Source organism: Ambystoma mexicanum, chromosome 4p (genome assembly GCF_040938575.1).
Source record: "Ambystoma mexicanum isolate Mex_15411 chromosome 4p, UKY_AmexF1_1, whole genome shotgun sequence".
In the NCBI taxonomy this organism is placed as follows: domain Eukaryota; kingdom Metazoa; phylum Chordata; class Amphibia; order Caudata; family Ambystomatidae; genus Ambystoma; species Ambystoma mexicanum.
The window spans coordinates 904,721,422-904,742,637 of NC_090927.1; the positions used below are offsets into that span (position 1 = coordinate 904,721,422).

Here is a 21,216-nt window from a genome sequence, read left to right on the forward strand (position 1 = left end):
AGTGCCTGGTGACAATTAGTGTTTTAGTACAGCCTGTTGTGTACATGCACTTTGTTTTTTTACAGTATCTGATGGCCAATGAATGCTCATACGTAGCAAAGGAAAGTGTACTTTAAACAGAAATGGATATAAGTGTTTCAATGGATTGCTTTTCTCCCGCAGGTTCCTCATCTCGATAGATACTCTAGCTCTGCTGCTCTGAATCTTTTTCGATAGTAGACCTTGACTCTATCAATCCGTCTTGAATGGTGCTTAATCATCGGCTCCGGACTATATATATAATCATGTCACTCCCACCATGTCTCAGTTCCTTTTTTCCATGCACTTGTACGCTGCATCAGGAACACGACCTAATTTGTTTGGTCAAGAATTAACTTTCTTTTCAGAAAATCTGGACCGCAATGTCAACTCACTGGATTTCAGGCTTCAAGAGGTGCACTAAAATGTCGGTGACTGAGCCTCACGTCATTTGTCTGTGGTGCTTGGGTGTGAGTCACAACACTGAGGCATGTGTGTCCTGTTCGAAAATGCAGCTGAAATCCCTATGTGAGAGGACTGGGGACCTGGCTCTGTGCCGACCTTCAACAAAATCTCTAGCGTGGTCACATGTCTGGTCTTTCGAGGCAGAGACGGAAGAGCCCATCCCCGAAATGGGAAAGAAAGGAATCGTTAAAAAACCAAGAAGCTGTCCCCTTCAAGAATCCATTCTTAGTCTTTCTTGCGAAAGACACAGCAGCGCCACCATTGACACAAGTCCAGCTAGTTGTTGGAACACAAGGTAAGTCCTCAGCTGGGCCGACCACTCGGGGGGAGAGTGTGTTCGTTTGAAAACACAAATACTGAAAAAGTTTAAACATGGTGCAGTTGGTGCCTTCCCATCCCCCCTCCAAACCAGCAAGCTTTGGCAGTGAAAGCGCCACTCAGTGCTCCCTACCCCACACTAGGTAGCCAGTCAGTTGACACCATTGATCTCAACCAAGCCTTTGGGCTCGATGCCGAAAAACGTGCGAAAATATTCATCGGTTGTCCAGCATATGGCTGATGTCTACGAAATCCATTCATCCTTGAAGGCTTTGTTGATGCCGAAAGTCGTTAAATCGGCACTGAAAACTGTTGCATCGCCGTCCACAGGGAAACCCTTCACACTGACTTTTGGCAACTGTTCCTTTGTACCACTATCAATGTCAGGATTCTATGAGTCCATGTGGTCAATCCTCAACGTCGACCAGCCCGACTACCAGGGGGATGTTGACCTATCCTGGCACCGGCAGTGTTGATTTCTTTCGACGACAAGGCCGATTTGTTGGCACTAGCCCAAGGATTAGACGACACCAGTGGTCTAGATACATCTCCAGGTCTAAAGCTCCAGCAAGGTCAGCCCTACAAGCATACTAATGCTAAATTCAGAGCCTTGGTTGAGAGGGTGGTAGACGCCCTAGCCTTAAAATCCTCTACTGCACCCCTTCAGGGGTACAAACTCACTGACATTCTGGATGAAGGTCCTATAGTTGAGCTTAATATGCGTTTTGACCCAGCTACAGCTGACCCCCTAGCCTCCTTATGACAACACCCATGTGCAATACCTCCCGTAAGCTCCTTTTGCACAGGAAAATACCGGCCGGCAAGAGGAGATCCTTCTTCTCTGTACACACCCTCCACCAGAAGGGCTTGTTGTGCACTCTGCCACTATCACCACCAGATGTGCGGCATCCACATACAATCTGCCCCTGGATAGATGGGGTAATAAACTGGATGCCATAGCCAAGAACGTTTTTACTTCAGGCATTATGGTCTTAAAGCCCACTAATATTGTGGTTTTGCCAAATATTCTTTTGGTCTGTGGAAAGCTGTGGTACAAGCTACCCAGTACATCCTGGACGTTGAAATGCGGGATGGTTTTATACGGCTGATGGAGGATGGGAATTAAGTAGCCAAGCAGTCGTTGCAGACACTGTTGGCCGGTCAATGGGGGTCAGCGTTAGTGATGAGGAGAGAAGCCTATCTGGCTTCTCCCCAAATGTTCAGAACAGGCTACTTGACATGTCCTTTGAGGGAGATATGCTTTTTGGTCAAAAAGCTGCAGACTCTTTAGAAAAATCTAGAGTTTCTAAGATTGCCGCTAAATTGCTGGGCCTAGCTGAGCAGCCGGCAAAGCCTACCTTCAGCTTTGCCTCAAGAGGCAGAGGCTATAGACGCTATGTACCCTAAGGTAAGAAGGCTAAGCTTCCGCAGGCCAGGCAGGGGCAGAGGCATTTTTCGCATCCTGTAAGGGGGCATAGGGGCTTCTAGATTCCAGCGGCAGAGGCGGCTCTGCCCTCTAAGCTGGTTTGATTTCCCCACCCTTGACCTACCGGTTGGTGGATGGTTGGCAGGACATTGGCCCCAGTGGCAGGAGATTACCTCTGATGCCTGGGCCCTACAGACAATTCAATAGGGTTATTGTTTGCCCTTTTTTACAAAAGCCACTGGACAGACCCCCACTGCCTCCAACCGGGACAAGAGCTCCAGGAAGAATTGAGAGCCATGTTGTCGAAGGGTGCAGTGGAAGAGGTACCGCCCGATCATAGAGGTTCGGGCTGGTATTCCCGGTATTTCCTGGTACCCAAGAAATGAGGCGGTCTCTGACCCATTCTGGACCACAGAGCTCTAATCAAGTTCCTGAGGAAAGACGAATTCAAAATGGTGACGTTGAGAGAAATTTTCCATGCTCTCGAACTTTTGTAGTGGCTAGTGTCAGTAGACCTACAGGATGCTTATTTCCATGTGCTGATACATGAAAAGCACAGAGTTCCTAAGGTTCCTCAAAGGGGACACGCACTATCAGTTCAAGGTACTTCCCTTTGGGTTGACCTCCGCTCCAAGGGTCTTCACCAAGCTCATGGAGGTAGTCGAGGCTCACTTCAGGAGATCCGTGGTCCATGTATTTCCTTACCTGGATGACTGGCTGATCCGGGAGAAGACAGCGGGGCAGGTTTTGTCTCATCCAGAGCACTCCTCTCTACTACTGCAGACTGGGTTTCTACATTAACTTGAAGGCCCATGTTACACCAGTCCAAAGGCTCCAGTTCATCGGAGCAGTCCTAGACACTCGGATAGGGAAGGCTTTCCCTCCCGAAGAGAGCAAACAGTTTAGCACAAATCGTACATTTATTCCAGAACCATGCCACTTTACCAGTGGATAACTTCCTCTGCCTCTTAGGTCTCATGGCCTCCTGTATTACTCTAGAAACCTCTGGTCTCGTACCTTGGAGCCCTCACATATCCTCTGAGTGTCCAACCAAGTGGTCCCGACTGGTGGGACAACCACAGCAATCTTATTGCAGGGGAACCATATGTTAGGGAGAATTCTCATTCTATGGCTAACTTCCCTTACCTAGTGAGACCCACAGCAGCTTTGCTGGATTTCTGGAGTTTTTTTTCTACTTGGGAAGAGTGTACCTCTTTTCCCCCACTCTTACCTGTGTTTCGCTATGTGTATTTCATCTGTTTTTGTAATTGTGGACTCTGGAGTACACCACTTCAGTAGCCCCCCTTCCTTTGTGTGTTACACAGCACCTTCAGTGCAGTTACACAGGGTTATCTTTTAGACTTCCCACCGACTCCATTTCTGAGGCTGACTACTGTCCCCCAGATAAGGGTAAAGTTGCCATTAACTTTACTTATTCATTTAACCACAGATCCAGTACACCCCATTTTACATGGAATACTGGAAAGGGTTCATCCTTAGCCCATTTTATCTGTACCTACCGCGATTATACTATATAAACGTGGTATTGTTTTAGGCTATTATATTAGCCTCGAACTTAAACCCGCTTGACCAAATATTTTTCTTTTGGCTCTGGTTGAGTTTATTCGGAATTTCTTTTTGTTAAAGTTCTTCTTGTGTTTTACTTTGCGCAGCAAACCAGGTTTGCCGCCTTTGTTCACTGTCTTTTGGCGGGCTTCTGTCCAGAAGCCCTACTCTAGGCGACTGGGTGTCTAGGTGGGCTGAATGTGAAGGAGGGGTGTAGTCACCCCCTGCACAGGGTATCCTAGGAAACCCGAGTCACACTTTGCCATGATTGGCTGAGGTGGTTGTCCAGGCCGGACGACCCCCTGCTGCATGATTGACAGCCAGGCTGTGTGAATGGGGGATTTTCACATAAAAGGCAGGTCTCTTGGGCTAGAAGTCAGAGTCGCCACTGGAACTACAAGGAACCGAAGAGAAGCGGAGGAGAGGTCGACTGCTGCAACTATCCCGTCCCTGTGAAGCCCTGCTACAGTCCTGAGCTATCAACCCTTCGACAAAAAGAGAAGATCCAGTCCAGAGTCTTCTTCCCTTGAGATTGGTTGGGACAACCAGCTCATCTTCTACAGCCAGAGGATCCTCTTTGTGGTCGAAATTGCTGCACACTGCTGTAGTGGTCCGGATAGCCACCTGAAGAGACTCTACTGTTTTTAAGGAGCACACCTTTTATTCACCGTCATTGCTGCCGGCTTCCGCCCTAAGTGGTGCAGACCCCTCCAGATGTCCTCCTTCGGATCGAAGCTCCAGGAACCGTGGGTCTGCAGGAAACTACCAGGAACAACTGCCGTGGCACCAGCTTCTTCATTGAATAAGGTACTGTGTTCTGCTCGAGGAATTAGGGTGAATCCCTTTTCTTCGCCTCCAAGGCTTGCTCTTGTCTTCCCTCCTTCTTATAACTTTTGCTTCCTCTGTTGACCATATCTAAGTACTCCTGGCTACGTTGAATCGTGAACAATCCGAGTGTGTGATCCTCGACAACAGGAACCCAGTTACACTTGACATTGGCTCTGGCCTATTGACTTTTGAATTTCTGTCTAAGAGTGTTCTCTGATTCTGTCTGCCTTGAGAAAAGTATTGCCTATGATTTTTGCCCCCAACTCTCTCTGGGTATCTCGGGTGCTAAGTGTGTTTTTGCCCCGGTTACATTTCAAGCCACGGATACGCTTTTCTTTAAGACCGAACTGTCGTTACTGTCAAAAAGTGATCGCAAGTGTATTCCCGGTAACGTCTTTTGTTTCACACCGGTCCGCTCAAACACAGGGTACTTACCTTGAAGTTATACCGTACAAAGCCAATTGGTTAGTTGTATATTTTATGTGTGGTTTTTGAATTAATCGAAGTGTCGTGTTTATAACAAATGGTTTAAAAATAAATGTACATATATTTTTTACCTGAAACCTTGAGTCAGTGTTTGCTTGAGTCACAGTAATTGTGGTCCCTTTGTGTAATCTCTGCTACTGCTCGTATATTATTGAGATAAGCCTGGCTGCTCCGCTACTGCTACCACTTTAACATAGTAGTACAGTCTTGTACCAAAGGTAAAACTTGTATTGCCACCTGTAGTCTTAATTGTGTGTAGTGGTCCCTAAGGGCACTGCACAGGATTCTGCCTAACACCCTTCTGGCCTCCTTAACCGCAGACCCAAGAGGTCACGGATGCATCTCTCAAGGGTTGGGGCGGTCACTGAAAGGACTTGCAGGTGAGCAGCCTTTGGTCAGTGACCGAAGCCTGGTGGTATATCAACAGGGTGGAGTTGATGGCCTTTGCCAGTCTTTCAAGGGGAGGCATGCCCTGATTCTAACAGACAACACAGTGGCCATCCACTGTTTGAACAAACAAGATGGAGTGCGCTCCCATCTTCTCTTCACAGAGGTGATGCAGCTGTTGTTCTGGTTACTGGAGAACCGGATCTCTGTCGCGGCGTTTCACCTGGCGGGGACAGAACAGTTTGGCGGTTGGTCTGAACAGGTAGAAGACAGTCTCAATTGAGTGGGAAGTGTGCCAGGAAGTCATGTAAGAGGTCTTCTGTCTGAGAAGAGAAGAACTCTCCTGAGCCCAACAGGAAGCGCAAACCGTTTTGCTTGAGGGAATCCCCAGCGATCAGCGCACTTGGAGGCTCGTTTCTGGTGGACTGGACTTTCCCTCTCCACTATGCCTTCCCTCCAAATACCGTAATTCCTTGGGTTCTCAGGAGGTTGAAGAGATTTCGAGCGACCATGATATTGATCGACCCAGACTGGGCGAGAAGAACGTGGTGCCATGATCTTTTGGATTTGGCCATCTGTCCACCTCACTGGTTGCCTCAGCGTCTATGATGAGGTATGATGACTGGGACTTCTCAGAGGAGGTACTTGAGGTGTTACTGGCTGCACGCAGACTTTCTACAAGATCTTGGTACACGTGCAGATGGAGAAGATTTGAGGCGTGGTGCAAGGAACGCGAGATTGACCCCATCTCGTTCCCACCACTACAGTGATGGAGTTCCTTCTGTCACTGACCTCAGTGGGCATTTAGATTAACACAGTCAAAGAATGTCTGGCAGCCTTGTCTGTGTTCAAAAGGTCCCTGCATCAAGGTTCTTTTTTCACTCTTCAGGTCATGGCCCAATTCCTGAAGGGCCTTCTCAATATGTTTCCACCTATTCCCAATCTGGGACAACAAAGGGATCTTAATCTGGTTTTGACAGCAATTAATTGAAGGAGAAATTTCTTGCTGTAATGATCTTTCTATGGATTCTTCTCCCGCAGATTCCTCCTCACCCCCCCATCCATCCTAAGCGAAAGACTGTAACAGCTCTAAGTTGATCTCTTCTATCGGCTAAACGCTTGTTTTTCACCAAAAGAAATGTCATCATTCCAATTTGTAATTAATTGGGGGTTCTGACCGAGGGATATTTCCCATTGTTAAGCTTTTATATGCTGGTTATTCTTCCCTCCCGCTGTTTTTCCTTTGCAGTGTTCGGGCACAGGGGAAAAAGGGAGGAACTGAAGTATGGGGCGTAGTGACGTGCTATTTGTACAATGCATGATGTCCCGTCAGGAGCCGACGATCGAGCACTGAGCAAGACTGATGGACAATCTATGGCAGAGTCGAGGTCCACTACGCCCCCCCTTCGAAAAGGTTTCCGAGTGTTAGGAAAGATTTCCATTTCATGTGTAATTTTCCCTCCAGTTGTGTACCCCCAACTTTTTGCTTTGTTTAAACACCATAGTCTGACTTTACCAGAGGGGCAGTCTTCTGCTGCACACCCCTGGGCTTTTTTGCTCACTTCTTATGGGGAAACTGACATGCCCTTAAAGAAGGTCAGTACTGGGAGACTTTGTATCCCTTAGTCCTCGTCAATGTTGCAACTTTTCTGCAACATGTAACCAGTGCACAAAGTACCTTACAGTACCGTGCACTTGGTTCTAAGTCATTTCCAAAGGCCCTAGATACACTCAAAGGATTTTTTTGGAGAAGTGCAGATGTGTCTCGGAACGGGCTGGTGGCAGCTTACCTTTTCATGTATTTTTAACCCTTTCCTGCCAGGTAAACCGCGTTTACCGCGTTTGGCACAAATAGATGGCCTGGCTCCAAAATGGCCATGCCACGAGGTTCTTTGTCCTGTCCTTTGGCCAACTTGCCCCTTTACCTTCCCCAGGTCGAGCTGACCCAGGTCAGTCCTTATTTGGGCATGCATTCTCTGGCAAAACGGCAAGCTTTCGCAGGCTTCTGCATGCCTTGGGTGTCTGCTTCCAGGAAGTGGGCTGGACTGTCTGGTTCCAATACACATCCTGGGTGCCAGAGAGTCTTGTGTGCTGTGAATGCCTGGGACCATTCTGGTCCATGATTGGTCCACGTATGGTATGCCTGTCTGAGAGCAAATCTCCCATTGAGTCCTCTTTGTTTTGGCGCGATGGAGATTTTGGATAAGAGAAGGCTCCAAACACCCATACCATGTCGATCTCTGGAGTTCTCACTGAAAGACGGTTAGGATCTAAGTATCCTGAAAGTAAGAAGTAGAGTTGAGGAACTGCTAGTAACCCGCTGGAAAGTTTGGCACCCTGAGAACGCTGTCGTCCCGCTGGACCCCTCTGCATCTGGTCGTCCATGGTCTGCCAAGACGGCTTCGACCCATTGGAATATTGGGACCAACTATTCTCGGCACCTTCATCAAACCTTGCAAGTAAGCCTTCTCGGAAGTGTCCCTAGGCCAGCTAGTGGGCTGACCAGCTTACGCAGGACCTTTGCCCTGATACCGCCGTTGTTTCGAGGAGACACTCAACTTGGTACATCGCTATCTCTGTGTTCACGGAACTCTCACACTGAATTTCGTACACTTGGTGTTCCCATGTATGGCGTAAAGTGACTGCGCCTGAAAAGGAGTATATGCGGTTACCGTGTCGCCGGCTGTGGTGACAAACTTTGCAGGTGCGCTGCTTTTGTGCCCCTGAAGCCTGCTGCAGTGAAACTGACCTGGTCCATCCACCAGGAGTGGAGAAATCACCACTGTCCCGTTTGTGAATCAACACTATATCTTCATCGCTGAAAGCTGCAGAGCCGCCAAATTGCCGCACTTGAACCTGCAACCGAAGTGGACTTGACTGCCGAAGTTTGGTCCGGAGTGTGCTGGGGGTCGGTGAGTAATTGCAACCCTATCCGGTGGCACCTAGTGCATCCAGCCCTTTTTACGCACAAGTGGCCCCTGAGGTTCCTTCTCCTTTCCAATGCTAGTGCGATCCGAGTTAACTATTCCCGTACTCGGGGAACCTGCTCTGCCCTTTTTCGGGAGACCCTCCACGAATAGTGGGAACTTATTCTGCATCACCTCACCCACCTTCCTGAGCTGCTACAGACCCCTGAAGAGACCCTGTTTTGCCCATCTGCATCACCGCGTGCGCCAGCCATGCAAGTACATTTGAGCAATAGGCTCCACTCTTAGGGATTGGACTGCCTTTCAGTTAGGATTGTATTTGATGCAGAAGGGACTAAAGACTATTTGCACTGCCTGTTTCCTTCCCCTTTTAGGTTATGAACCCATTTCGTGCATTAACCCTTTAGACCCCATTGGTCTTTTGTATATGTATTTAGGTAGGTTTGTATTGATCTAAAAGTATTACTGTGATTGTTATTGTGTGGTGAACTTTCCAAGGCCTTGAAATAAATGTATTTGTATTTTTAATATATATACACCTGACCGGGTGTGATTTGTAAGTGTCATTTTCTCTTGTGCTCATTGAGGTCTTTCAGTCACCCTCACCCCTCCTGAGACCTAGTCTTGACCGCTGCCATTGCTACCTTGATTGGTCTGGCTTGTCCAGAAGGTTACCATGTTCCAAGAAACTAGGCTGACCTTCTGAACCTCTGCCCACCAGGTCAGAGTTCAGAAATCAGACTGAACAACTAGGATATCTTGTCAACATGAGGAATCTGCAGGAGAAGAATCCATAGAAAGATCATTACAGTAAGTACTTTCTCCTAACAGCCACTGTTTAAGGGGAGGAAGGTCCTTTGCCGTCGATTATCACGAGACTGCCAGCCAGCAGGGAGCTGAAACAATAAATGCCCATTGAAAAGTTATAAATCCTTCTTTGTGGCTAATGCACAGGAACTGGTGCATTGCAATGCGCACATTTGTGTGTTTACACTGTGAAATAAGTTATCCCCGATTATTTTTTTAAGGTGGCACACAGGGAAAGCACTGATGAACACAGATTCTGACATGTTTTGCAACCACTGGATAAATACCCCCAGAAGAAAAAGAAAATAAACCGCTAAAACAGAAAACACTATATCTATGGTTTTGAATGAGACTATCTGCTAGTTTCATTTCTTAGTATGTTCTTAAAGGCCTAATAAACAGTTGTATTTTTATACATTAACTGTCTAAGTTGAATTATTGTGTGGACTCAGTGAGGTCCTAGACCATTCGCACACTCTCCTTGACTGCTCTCAACACTTATTCGTTCGGAAATATTTCTCTTTTGACCACTTTTCCTCCATAGTTCTATAGACCTATACTTTTTGCTTTTAGTTTTTTAACCTGTCCTGTGTTTTTACAGCAAAGCTTTCAGCTTCAATCCCCTGGCCTTAACTTATTTGTTATGGGGAAACTGATCAGCCATTCAGACTATCAGTACTGGGAAACTGTTTCTGTTTCTGTCTTTCACTTTACTTTTAACTGACAGCCCCAGCCCCCACATCTCTCCACACACACACACCACCACTTTGCTGGGGAACCCTGAAGCTTTTGATGGGAAAGTGTTCACCATGTATGGCACAGTTGGCCTCGTGATTACAGTAAGATGCCAAAATACAACCTGGGCAAACGACAAGTGAAAATCTTGTGGCACGTATATTTGAGAGAATGTAGTACTCAAAAAGGCATTATGTGGTAAAATTCATACAAGAATATAAAGAAAACAATACAAAAATATCTGTCACCGGCTGTGACGAATCCCTTGATATCGTCACTTCTTCCCCCATGGGGTCACGGAGGGGGGGGGGGGTCGCTTCCGATTAGTCCCTCTGGGTGTGGTACTAAGTGGCAGGATCCCATGGGAAGGGATCTGCTTTGCGGGAGACTATCAAGGGAGAACACAATATATTAACCCCATGCATTGCTCACTCCACAACCTTGATGGGACTTAAGCACCCCCACGCTCTGTCTCCTGTTAGAGAGGGTTACTATGCATGAAGTAACTGTCAGGCAGAGTGAGGAAATGATTGAGAATATGTGACTCCAGAAATACTGACACGAAGAAGAGCAGGGCAATGAAGAGCCCTACACGGAACCAGGACCAACATACTAGTTATTCGAAAGACCCCATACCATAAAAACCGACGAAGTGCTCTCCTCAGTGCCAGGCCTGCACCAGAGGAGCATCGAGCTATGCGATGGGAGAACGCGCTGCAGACCCGGACGCATCTGAAAAGGCAGAAAGGAGCTGGTGCTCACCTGAAGGCTGTAAAACGGAAGCCATCCGTGTGGGCCGGGCGCGGCCTGATTTACGGAGAAAAACCAGCATGGTGGAGCCGCCAGAAGCTGAGAGCAGACCGCAGGAGCCCAGGTGAATACAGAGAAGCTTGTTGGATTTGCTGCGGAACGGACACTCGCAGAGAAATTCAGAAGGTATGCAGAGGGTCCCAGAAGGCACTGGGAAACCCTGAGGCTGTGGTCGGCAGGAAGTTCAGAACCAGTTTATTTGTTCTAGTGCAACCAAACGGAGAAGCAAAACATTCTGGGTGAGAGAGCACCCAGAAGAAATCAGACGAGAGATCAGGGTCTGGGACCCAAAGTTTTAAAGATTTGAAGAACCATACATGCAAGACGATGCCTGGCAGGATAGTTAACTGGGCATGAGAAAGAGACATTTTAAACCAGGAGTCTGGGAGCCACATAACGTAAAAAGAATGCTAGTGGAAGAGAGATATCCTTTGGCAAAAGTTGTGAGAAGACCAGAGTAGGAAAGATGTATTCTCTGGCAAAGAGATTTTTGGAAGTGGCTTTGGTATGGGAGACACTTTTCCCATCTTGGTGGAACTGAAAAGAGTCGCCTGGGTAATTGAGACTGTTGGGGAGATGTATCATTATTGTGCTTCATCCCCTCACCTAGTAGGACCCCCAGCACTTTTTGCTGGACTTCTGGACCGGTTTCTTTCAATCCTGAATGAGTGGAGCCTTTTTCCACTCATTCGTTCTTGTGGGCGCTGTCTTTTGGAACGCCATTCTTTGAAATCCGCTTGTGCTATGGAGTCTGTCTGCTCCATAGATCCTAAAGGCATCTGTGTTTTACTACTGCGGCACACAGTTCCTTATTGGCAGTGTTGCTGGGGACCCTTTCGGTCCTCCTTTAATATTCTTTTTCTATATCCTTAAGTAAACTACAGTTTTTAAGGATAGATACTTGGTATCTCTCCTGAAACTCTATAGGCTGAGAGATTGGTACACACCACCTTCAGTGGCGTGCCAAAGGCATACTTAGTATCCCCCTTCTCTCTGCTCCTGTTACTTTTTAGTCAGACAATCAACTAGTTATGGCTGGTGGCAGTGGACGTGTTCTTCCAACTATTTGTATTTTTGTATAGCGCAGGCTAGTAGTGCACAATAGGGGCACCCAAGTACCAACTTGGAGCCTCCCTTCTTTTTTTGCCATTACTAGCGTGGTTGTTCTTTGTTAGCCCTTCTACCATTCTGGGAAGGAGGTCTGTGTATGTTTTTTCCCTTTGGCGGGAACCAATAGGTATCCCTGCTTGGGCCCCAAGAGTTTCTGGGCAGGCAGGAAGTGGGGGAGGAATGTTCCACCCCCCTGTCCTTTGTCTGCCTGTGTGCCGGAATCAGTCCAGCTCCCACAGGGAGTCTGGCTGTCCTGATAGGACACCCAAACGCCCCTTTCTATAAAATGATCAGAGAGATTGCAGAGGAGTGTGTGCTGGAACTGTAAAAAAGATGAGGCTTGGAAGAAACCAAAGATGACCAGAGACGTCTGCAGACCCTTTGGCAGACCGTGAAGCGACCACCGCTGTCCTGACTCCGTTTTCTATGAAAGAGGAGCCCTGAAGAGGACTCCTCCCCTTTGGCTGGTTGGAACAAACAGTCCTGAGAGTAACTTTTAAACAAGCCATCTCCCGAGGTCCTAAAAGCTTCCAGAGCTGCGGAACACCAATGCGAGGAGACCTGCTGCCCATTTCAAGTACATCATCGTGGAAAGGCCGAATCCGTCCAAATCTTTGCCGAAACAGTATGGACACTACAGAGATCAGATCCAACTCGCCCAGACCCCCTCACCAGAGTGTGGGACTGCAGGAAGCGAAGAAGTTTGACTGGGCGATATGTCTCCTTTGTTGGTGCTGCTGAAAAGGAGCCAAAACCGCAGAGTGAACCAAGAAGTTGCTGAAAGTCATGCTACATGTCCTCCTTTGACCATTGTCCTGCCTTTCGGCACCAGACAAAGGAATCTGGAGGTCGGGGACCAGCGCTGCCACGTCGCAGAGGAGTCAATACAAACACTTTCTTCAAACTAAAGGTACTGTGGGGAAAAGGGTATTGCTTACCTGATTCCAAGAAGTTGCTCCAGAACGTTGGAGTGCACGTAAAGGTGTCCAGGGCCAACCCCCCCCTCTTACCTCTGACCCAAGCTGCTGCTTGTGTGCTCTTTTCGCGTCTGTTTTAAGATCTCCTTTGTTACTGGCTAACTTGCTGCTTCAATAACTTTAGACAGCTCACATCTTCCTCTTAAAATAAGCCTGACTGCTCTGCCACACTGTCCAGCTCCTGAGCTAGTGCAGACTGATGCTAAGAGTTGGGGATCTACAAACCACTGGGATAGCTTACTAAAGTCTTGCTGCCAGTAGGACTTTAGGAAAACTCCCCTAACGGGGATCTCCTCGCATTTGTGTGGAACTATAAAGTGATGCCTAGTGACGGGCAGGGGAAGGGAAATACCCCCCCTCCCCCCGCCCCCATCATTTGCTAACCGCCTATTACCATCCAGAAGAAGGGAGCCACCCTCCTGGAGTTTTGGGCGAGACCTGTTTTTATAGTTTTTCTTTTGAAGTGTAATAGACGGAAATGGGTTTGGGACATAGGACAGTGGACTTTATACTTTTGACGAGCCTTCTTACATCCTTTTGATTTTGTCTGAGGCAGGGAAACCCATCTTGGTTATAGGGACCAGGTAGAGATCAACCTTATTTTTCTGTTAAATCTTTTATTCAAACAAGCATGCCACCTTTGTGTCCGGAGTCTACTTCTGCACCCTTAAACAGCCCACCTTGGACACATCATGCAAGTAACCACAAAGTTAGCAAAGGCTAAGTTATAGGGATACAAAATATCCCTCCTGCACCTCACTATAAGGTGAAGAGACTGCAGTGTAAATAAGACTTTCACAGAATCCTCCTGCACTGATAGCCAGAGGGACTGATCAGTGCACCTAAAAGAGATGAACACTGCAATTGATGTAAAAAAGACTTCACTTGCCTTCAAAACTCCGGACAGGTAGAAAAACATTAGCAAAATGTTGGGGAGTCTGCTTTCATAGGTGACTAGGGAGGGAAACCAGCAAAAGGAAAATATTTCTAACAATCATCATCACTTCACGTTTAGGAAGTTGAATATAGTTCAGAAAGGAAACGCAATTAATCTGTACGCAATAAAGTCAGTGAAGAAAATTATTGTAGAACCAGTTAGAAACCAATAAGTATCAAGAGAGCAGTTACAATGCTATTATTCTGCCTTTTCATGTTAAGGCCTCATCATTTAAAGACCTTGCCTGCAAAAGAGTGTGGGGACTTGTGGCTCTTCGGGCACTATGCCTCATCTTCATTTGCAGGGAAGGACTTTAAATGCTGAAGTTTAGTGCCCGAAGAGCCACAAGTGCAAATTTGACACATTAGAGGGAGCAAGTCTTCTTTTAAAGTAGCAGAGCACATTTTGGCTATTCCAGCAGATGATTCAAGTGTTCCAGGAATGCAAGGACATAGGTAAGCAAAGTTCTTTAGGGTTTTTTTCCAATCCCACCACACTAGATGAAGCCTTTTAGGTTGCGCATCCTTGGTTGGAAATCCAGTGATCACGAGCAATCCAGGGAGAGGTAGGATTAGGGTTTTGCTCCCCATTCAAATCTGTGGCAGGAGAGAGATGGAAACCGGTTTGTAAACTCGCTCGCCATTCAAATTGCTTGAGAAACCAACCATGGGTTTTCTGAACCTTGCAGGCTCACTTATTTCGAGTATTGGTTCCATTGGAGGGCGTTCTAGGGGTTGCTGGTGCAGAGGTCATTTTTGGCATTTAGATTGGGTCTAGCTATTCAAGAGTAGTCCTGTAACTGGTCCTCCATAGCACAACGCGAGGAAGACTTACATAATTCTGGTGGCCTCTGTGGACCCCCAGCAAAAGAAGGCAGGCTGCAGCGATGACCACCATAATCAGGCAGCAGAAGTTGACCCTTGTGGCGGAGACAAAGGAGCTGGCCCTGCAAGGCTCTTCATTATGTAGAGCTGCAACTTCAGGGGGAGGCCTCTTGTCTCCCAAGCTGAGTGTGTGCATAGTCCCAAGACTGCATTGTGATGACGACCGGTGCAGTGACGAGGCCCAAGACAGGAGTTGCTCAGTCAACAAAGTGGCCCTAGAAAACCCCTGCGGGATTCCTAGGGCAACATCCTCAAGCAGGAGTCAGGAATAGTGGTCTACTGGCCCAGAAGTTAAAGCAATGAAGGTCTTAAGAACAAAGGAGCAGATTTTACCAGAACTTTGCAGGAGGCAATGCTAGTTGGCTGCAACAACAATCCACTGGTCTTCAACAGGATTCTCTTCTAACAGGTCTTGGCTCCAATGAAGAATGGAAGAATGGCTGTATACGTTTTTGTTTTATCCTAAATTAGAGCTGAGGCCACACTGCAGCACACCAGTGATAAGGATAAAACTGACAGGGGCTGTGCAGTCATGGACATCCTCTAGCAGTCACATCTGGCAGTCCCAGCCCCCACATCCGTCCACAAACACATAATGGTGATTTGCCCAGGAAAGGGCTTTCCTTATATGGAATTCGTGGACTTGGTCATGTAGGGAGAAGGCTAAAGGAGAAGATGGCCAAAGAATCATCGAAAAACATGTCATTGCCATTTGAACATATCGTGCTCTAAATGGTATCGTGGTAGAAATAGATCTTTTTTCTTTTTTTTTAATCAACTTTATTTAATAATTATACTAAACATAATACAACTGAGTAACAACAGAATGGAACCAAGCAAAAGATTACTCCATATACATCAGAGCAACAAAATGCAAATTACTACTAAAGTAACAGCTATTCAAAACGAAATCCGAAAACATCCCCACCCTCCTATCTCATGGCAAGACGTGACAACACAAAACACAAAAAAAGGACAAAACATACACCCCTACCAATCCCCGACCTCAATATCCACAAAATAAACCAAAGCCTACACCTCATCCAAATAAATCCCTGAATGACCCCCATCTCTCCTCGTACTCAGTTTCCCGAAATAGATCTACTGCCACCAACCCATCTTGAACAGAACATGCAAGCAACAGAAATGTTAATTGAAGGAAAAGATAATGGGACACAAAGTACCCCTCCCACACCTCAATGTAAACTGATGTTTCCAGCTTCAGAACAAGGTGTCTTGTAATGGATGGTTTGGTCCCCCAGCACCGATGGCCCTATGGACTGATCAGTCCCCTAAAAATAGATGAGCTAAGTCTGGTAAGTAAAGCAAATAGGCCTTATGTCATGGGCGTAATTTTAGGAGCGGGTGGGCGGGTTAGTTTGTCCTCCCCCCAACTTTCATGGCACACCATTTTGTCCCCATTCATTTGGCTGGGGCACTTTTTCTTCAGATGCCATGCCCCCGACCCCCCCCCCCCCCCCCCCACATTTTCAGCAAAGTTCCTCCACTGCCTTATGTACCTTCAAAGTCGGGCCAGTTTACAAACAGCAAAATGTTCGGTGGTTCCAAAGATGTCTATGGAGGGAAATGTTCCTAACACCTAGTAAAGATTCTTGCATGTAGACTACATTTGGGGTAGGAAATCAGACTTTTGTTTTCATGTAAGAGTTCCAAAATGTGTTTTTGAAAGCAGATTTTGTTTCCCCTGCCTGTTCTCTGCCTGGTGTGTGGTGTTTGACCGTTTTCAATTGTATGTTTTGCCCTATAGGAAGAATCGGTTGTGCAAGTTGTAGAGCAATTGAAGACTCTGGGCAAAGCGCTCAGAGTCTTTGAGTTGAGGCCGGTCAAGGGGGAACATGGGTGGCAACAAGATATCTACCGACTTCAGGCAGCGGCCTCAGGATGGAGTTCGAAGGAAAACTTGCTGCGTGCATGGGGCCTCCTACTCAAAGCAAATTATTTGAAAGACATTAACACAGGTAAATAATCATGAGGAAAAATAAGTGGATTTCTGCATTTATGTGCTTTGTTGAACAGTAATTGCCTTTTATTTCACACATGCATTAACATTTGCTTCTTTTGCAGAAAACCAGTGCCATTTTTAAGCAAATCTAGACTTGTGTAAGCTTGATGTGATTCTTATCACCTCTGCTGCACAGAGCCTTTTCTCCATCCTAAGCGGGAGTATCCTAGACACCTCACCCCCTTAGGGGCTGTGTTAAGAATAGAGGTAGAGAAAAGTGTATACCTGTCACTGCATCAGAAGAGGGAGTAGGAACCTCTCCCCTGCATTGGGCGGCTACCCTTTCTTATCCACACAGAACAGATTTACTAATATCACATATATTTTATTGATGGTCCACTGCTCAAACCTTCCAATAACCCTTTGCATATTAAAACCTGCACTATATACAAAATGCCAATAAACTGTAATTCATATAGATGCCCCACACTTCATATGTGCGCTAACATTTCTGACTTCAATATTCAAAAGGTTATACATGAATAGGAAGCTTTCATTGTTACTGCCTCGGTCTACTCAAGACCAACCAACCATCTCAGGCGCATAATCTCCACTTTAAAAGTAACTGTCTACCTCATTGCATCTTATTAGGCAACCTCATGAAATGAACTGCTCTTCCAATACCTCACATCTTTCCCAATGTGATATAAAGAATGAGCAAAGTCCTCATACTCACTACTGTCCTCACAGGGTACGAAGATGAGAGCTGGATGCCTGGAGGCTTATCCTCTGCACAATCCAAAAATATCAAAACCAGTTGAAAAATCCACCTATCAAAATCAACATGGTATTTTCAGCAATAACTGCCATACTTGGTAAAAATGCTTCAAAAAAGTGTTGGTGTCCATTGAAATTGAACATGGTGCACACAAAAGCCAATCACGAATAAGATATGTCCATAGTTGGTGAGCTGATTGCCATGGCTAGGGATACAGCTCAGTCAAAAAATAGTAGTTCTCCTCAGAAGCAAAGAGAAAAGCATTTTTGAGACTCTGAAGCCAAAAAATGCAATTTCAGGGGATTCAAAATGTAGGCAGAATAAATGAGGGACTTCCCCCCCCTCCCCTCTTCATAGGAATTGTTAGGGAGAATTCTCATTCTATGGCTAATTTCCCTCACCTAGTGAGTCCCCCAGCAGCTTTGCTGGATTTCTGGAGTTTATTTTTTCCACTTAGTAAGAATGTGAGCCTTCCCCCCCCCCCCTCTTACATGTGTTTTGCCATGGGTATTTTCACTGTTTGTGTAATTGTGGGCTCTGGAGGGCACTACTCCATGAACCCCACTTTTCATGTGTGTTACACTGCACCTTCCGTGCAGTAACACAGGGTTGTCTTTGAGACTTCCCCCTGACTCCATTTTCCGGGGCTGCCTACTGTCCCCCAGAAAACAGCTAAAGTTGTCATTTTCTTTATGTAGTCATTTAAAACTACAGACCCAGTACACCCCATTTTACATGGAGTACTGGAAAGGTTTAACTCCTATCCCTTTTTGTCTGCGCCTCTCTGAGCTTTGTTTTGCTCTTTTAACATTTAGACTTGGCTGGTGGCAGTGGTATCTACCCTAACTTTTCTACCGCAATTATATTATATAAACGTGGTACTGTTCCAGGCTATCCTAGTAGCCTCGAACATAAACCCGCTTGACCAAATACTCTTTCTTTTGGCTCTGGTCGGGTTTATGCGCCATTTCTTTTTGTTAAAGTCCTTCTTGTGTTTTACTTTGCGTGGCAAACCAGGTTTGCCTTCTTTGTTCACCGTCTTTTGGCAGGCTTCCCTCAGGAAGCCCTCCTCTTGGCGCCTGGGTGTCTAGGTGGGCTGAATGTGAGGGAGGGGTGTAGTCACCCCCTGCACAGGGTATCCTTGGAAACCTAAGTTGCACTTTGTCATGATTGGCTAAGGTGGTTGTCCGGGCCGGACAACTCCTTGCAGGGTGATTGACAGCCAGGCTGTGTGAATGGGGGATTTTCGCATAAAAGGCAGGACTCTTGGGCTGGAAGTCAGTCACCACTGGAAATGCAAGGAACCGAAGAGAAGCAGAGAAGAAGATGGCTGCTGCAACTATCGAGTTCCGGTGGAGCCCTGCTGCAGTCCTAAGCTATCTACCCTACGACGACAAGAGAAGATCCAGTCCGAAGTCGTCTTCCCTTGAGCTTGGTGGGATTAACCAGCTCATCTTCCACAGACAGGGGATCCGCTTCCTGGTCGAAATCGCTGCACACAGCTGTAGTGGTCCGGATAGCCATCTGAAGAGCCTCTCCTGTTTTAAAGGAGCGCACCTTTTATTCACCGTTGCTTTTGCTGCTGCTGGCCTCATCCCTGGGTAGTGCAGATCGCTCCAGACGTTTTCCTTCTTGTCCCCACGACTGAAGGCATAGGAGCCGTGAGTCTGCAGGAACTACCAGGAACAACTGCCGTGGCACCAGCTCTTCTTCACTTGAATAAGGTACTGTTTCCGACCTCGAGGAACTAGGGTGAATCCCTTTTCTCCTCACCAAAGGCTTGTCCTTATCTTCCTTCCCTCTTATAACTTTCGCTTCCTCTTGTGACAATATCCAAGTACTCCTGGCAATCTCGAATCGTCAACTGTACTAACAGTGTGATCCTCGACAACAGGAACCCTGTTCCACTTGACACTGGCGCAGGCCTATTGACTTTTATTCACTTGTAGGAGCGTGTCCACTGATTCTATCTGCCTTGACAAAAGTATTGCCTATGATTTGTATCCCCAACTCTCTTATGTTGATTCATGTGCTAAGTGTGTTTTAACTCCGGTGACATTTCTTTCCATGGGTACGCGTATCTTTACTAAGACCAAAATGTCATTACTGTCAAAAAGTGATCGCATCTGTATCTCCGGTAACGTCTTTGTTTCACAACACCGGTCTGTCAAAACCAAAGGTACTTACCTTGAATTGTGCTGCACAAAGTGAATTGGTTTTTTGTAGTGTATTTTACGTGTGGTTTTAATTTAATAGAAGTGAAGTGTTTTGCAAACAGATGGTCTAGAAATAAATGTACTTGTACTTTTCAACCAAAAACCTTAAGTCACTGTTTGCTTGAGTCACAGTAATTGTGGTCCTTTGTGTAATCTCTACTACTGCTCATTTGCTCTTGAGATAAGTCTTGCTGCTCTGCTACTGCAACCACTTTAACAGTATAGTACAGTCTTGTACCAAAGGTGAACTTGTATTACCACTTGTAGTATTAATTGTGTGTAGTGGTCCCTAAGGGCACCTCACAGGATTCTGCTCAACAGGAATCAGTTGTACTAGTTTTCTCTCTAGATCTTCTAGCCTTGTCTGCCTCATCAGTCTCCTTCTGCCCCTCCCTTAGTCTTTTTATAGTATCGAAGCGTTGTTTTACTTAAGCAGTCTCCCTTCCTTGGCAAGATGCTAACTCCCCACACCCCAGTTAGTATTGACTTGCCGATTTATCTCTGAATTAAGGTCAGTTGCAAGTTGCCTAAACCTTTAGCCTACATTCTCCCGGTTCATCATTCTCCCTCATATCCGGCCTTGCCGGGAAGCATTGTAGTGTATCGTAGTTTACATTGTTAACTGGAACATTCCGTTTTCTTTAACCAAAGCAAATGGGGCAATTTGAACACATCCCACAGTAGTAATATGGCTGGGTGTTCCAAAGCAAGTCTGGCGCACAGCCCAGACATTGAAACTGAATTCGGGATTCTATTCATTACTGCTACCATAACTTCACTGAATAAATATATTGCTATGCAGTTCACTATGTACATGTCAGTATGCTGATTGTCTACGTGGCGTGAGATGTCGCTCAACCTTAGACCTGACCAAAATACATTTCAAGCTACCTTGTAGTAGGATTACACCTGGCATTTAAATCATTTTATTGTGTCCTTGTTGCATACCCCTGACAGTCTGCAACACATGTAGCAGAGTTGCCTTCAGCAAACTGAGCAGCTGTACCCTGGTCCAGTAGTACTGTTCAAAAGAGCTTCACTACCTGCGATTACAAAGAAACTCTAATTGTTCAGTTAATTTTCTTAGACACCAGACCCACGCCTTGACTACTGTAATCCAAGAGCCGCTAATTTTGACTTCTACGGCATGGGGTCTGGCATGGATTCACATGCTTGTGAATATTCCCCATCGTCCGGATGGGAATCCTCAGTAAAAAAAGAAACGCAGTTTGCTTAAGCCTGAAAACTGCATTTCTCCTCCAAATCACTCACTGTCTTTTGGGTTATACTACCCCCATCCAATTACTGTCTTCTCCCTAAACTACAGCCCTAGTGGAAATCTTCAGATTGTTGCTGCACATTTCTCTGTGTGGGAGTCCTCATCTTGCGCTTTGAGTTTTTCGGACTATTTTCTACTATTTTGAGTTTTTAGGAACAATTGATTAGTTTTTTCTCCGAATGTTCCTCTGTCGATCGTTGATTGACTACTGACATCAGGGATCCATTGTCGGCGAATATCTGCTTCACCGCAAGTTCAAGTTTCGAAGGCCCAGGCTTGGGCCTACTTCGCGCGCGGCT

The 21,216-nt window shown here is 46.4% G+C and overlaps 1 protein-coding gene across 3 annotated transcripts in view; it reads left to right on the forward strand.

Annotated features, from left to right (window-relative positions):
- MDN1 (midasin AAA ATPase 1) overlaps positions 1-21,216 on the forward strand; it is a 2,688,524-nt gene that overhangs the window by 1,629,707 nt on the left and 1,037,601 nt on the right. For all 3 annotated transcript variants that reach the window (XM_069606482.1, XM_069606484.1, XM_069606483.1), the window contains exon 56: positions 16,450-16,660. In XM_069606482.1, coding sequence (XP_069462583.1) covers positions 16,450-16,660 — 211 coding nt within the window. The remainder of the gene's footprint in view (positions 1-16,449; positions 16,661-21,216) is intronic.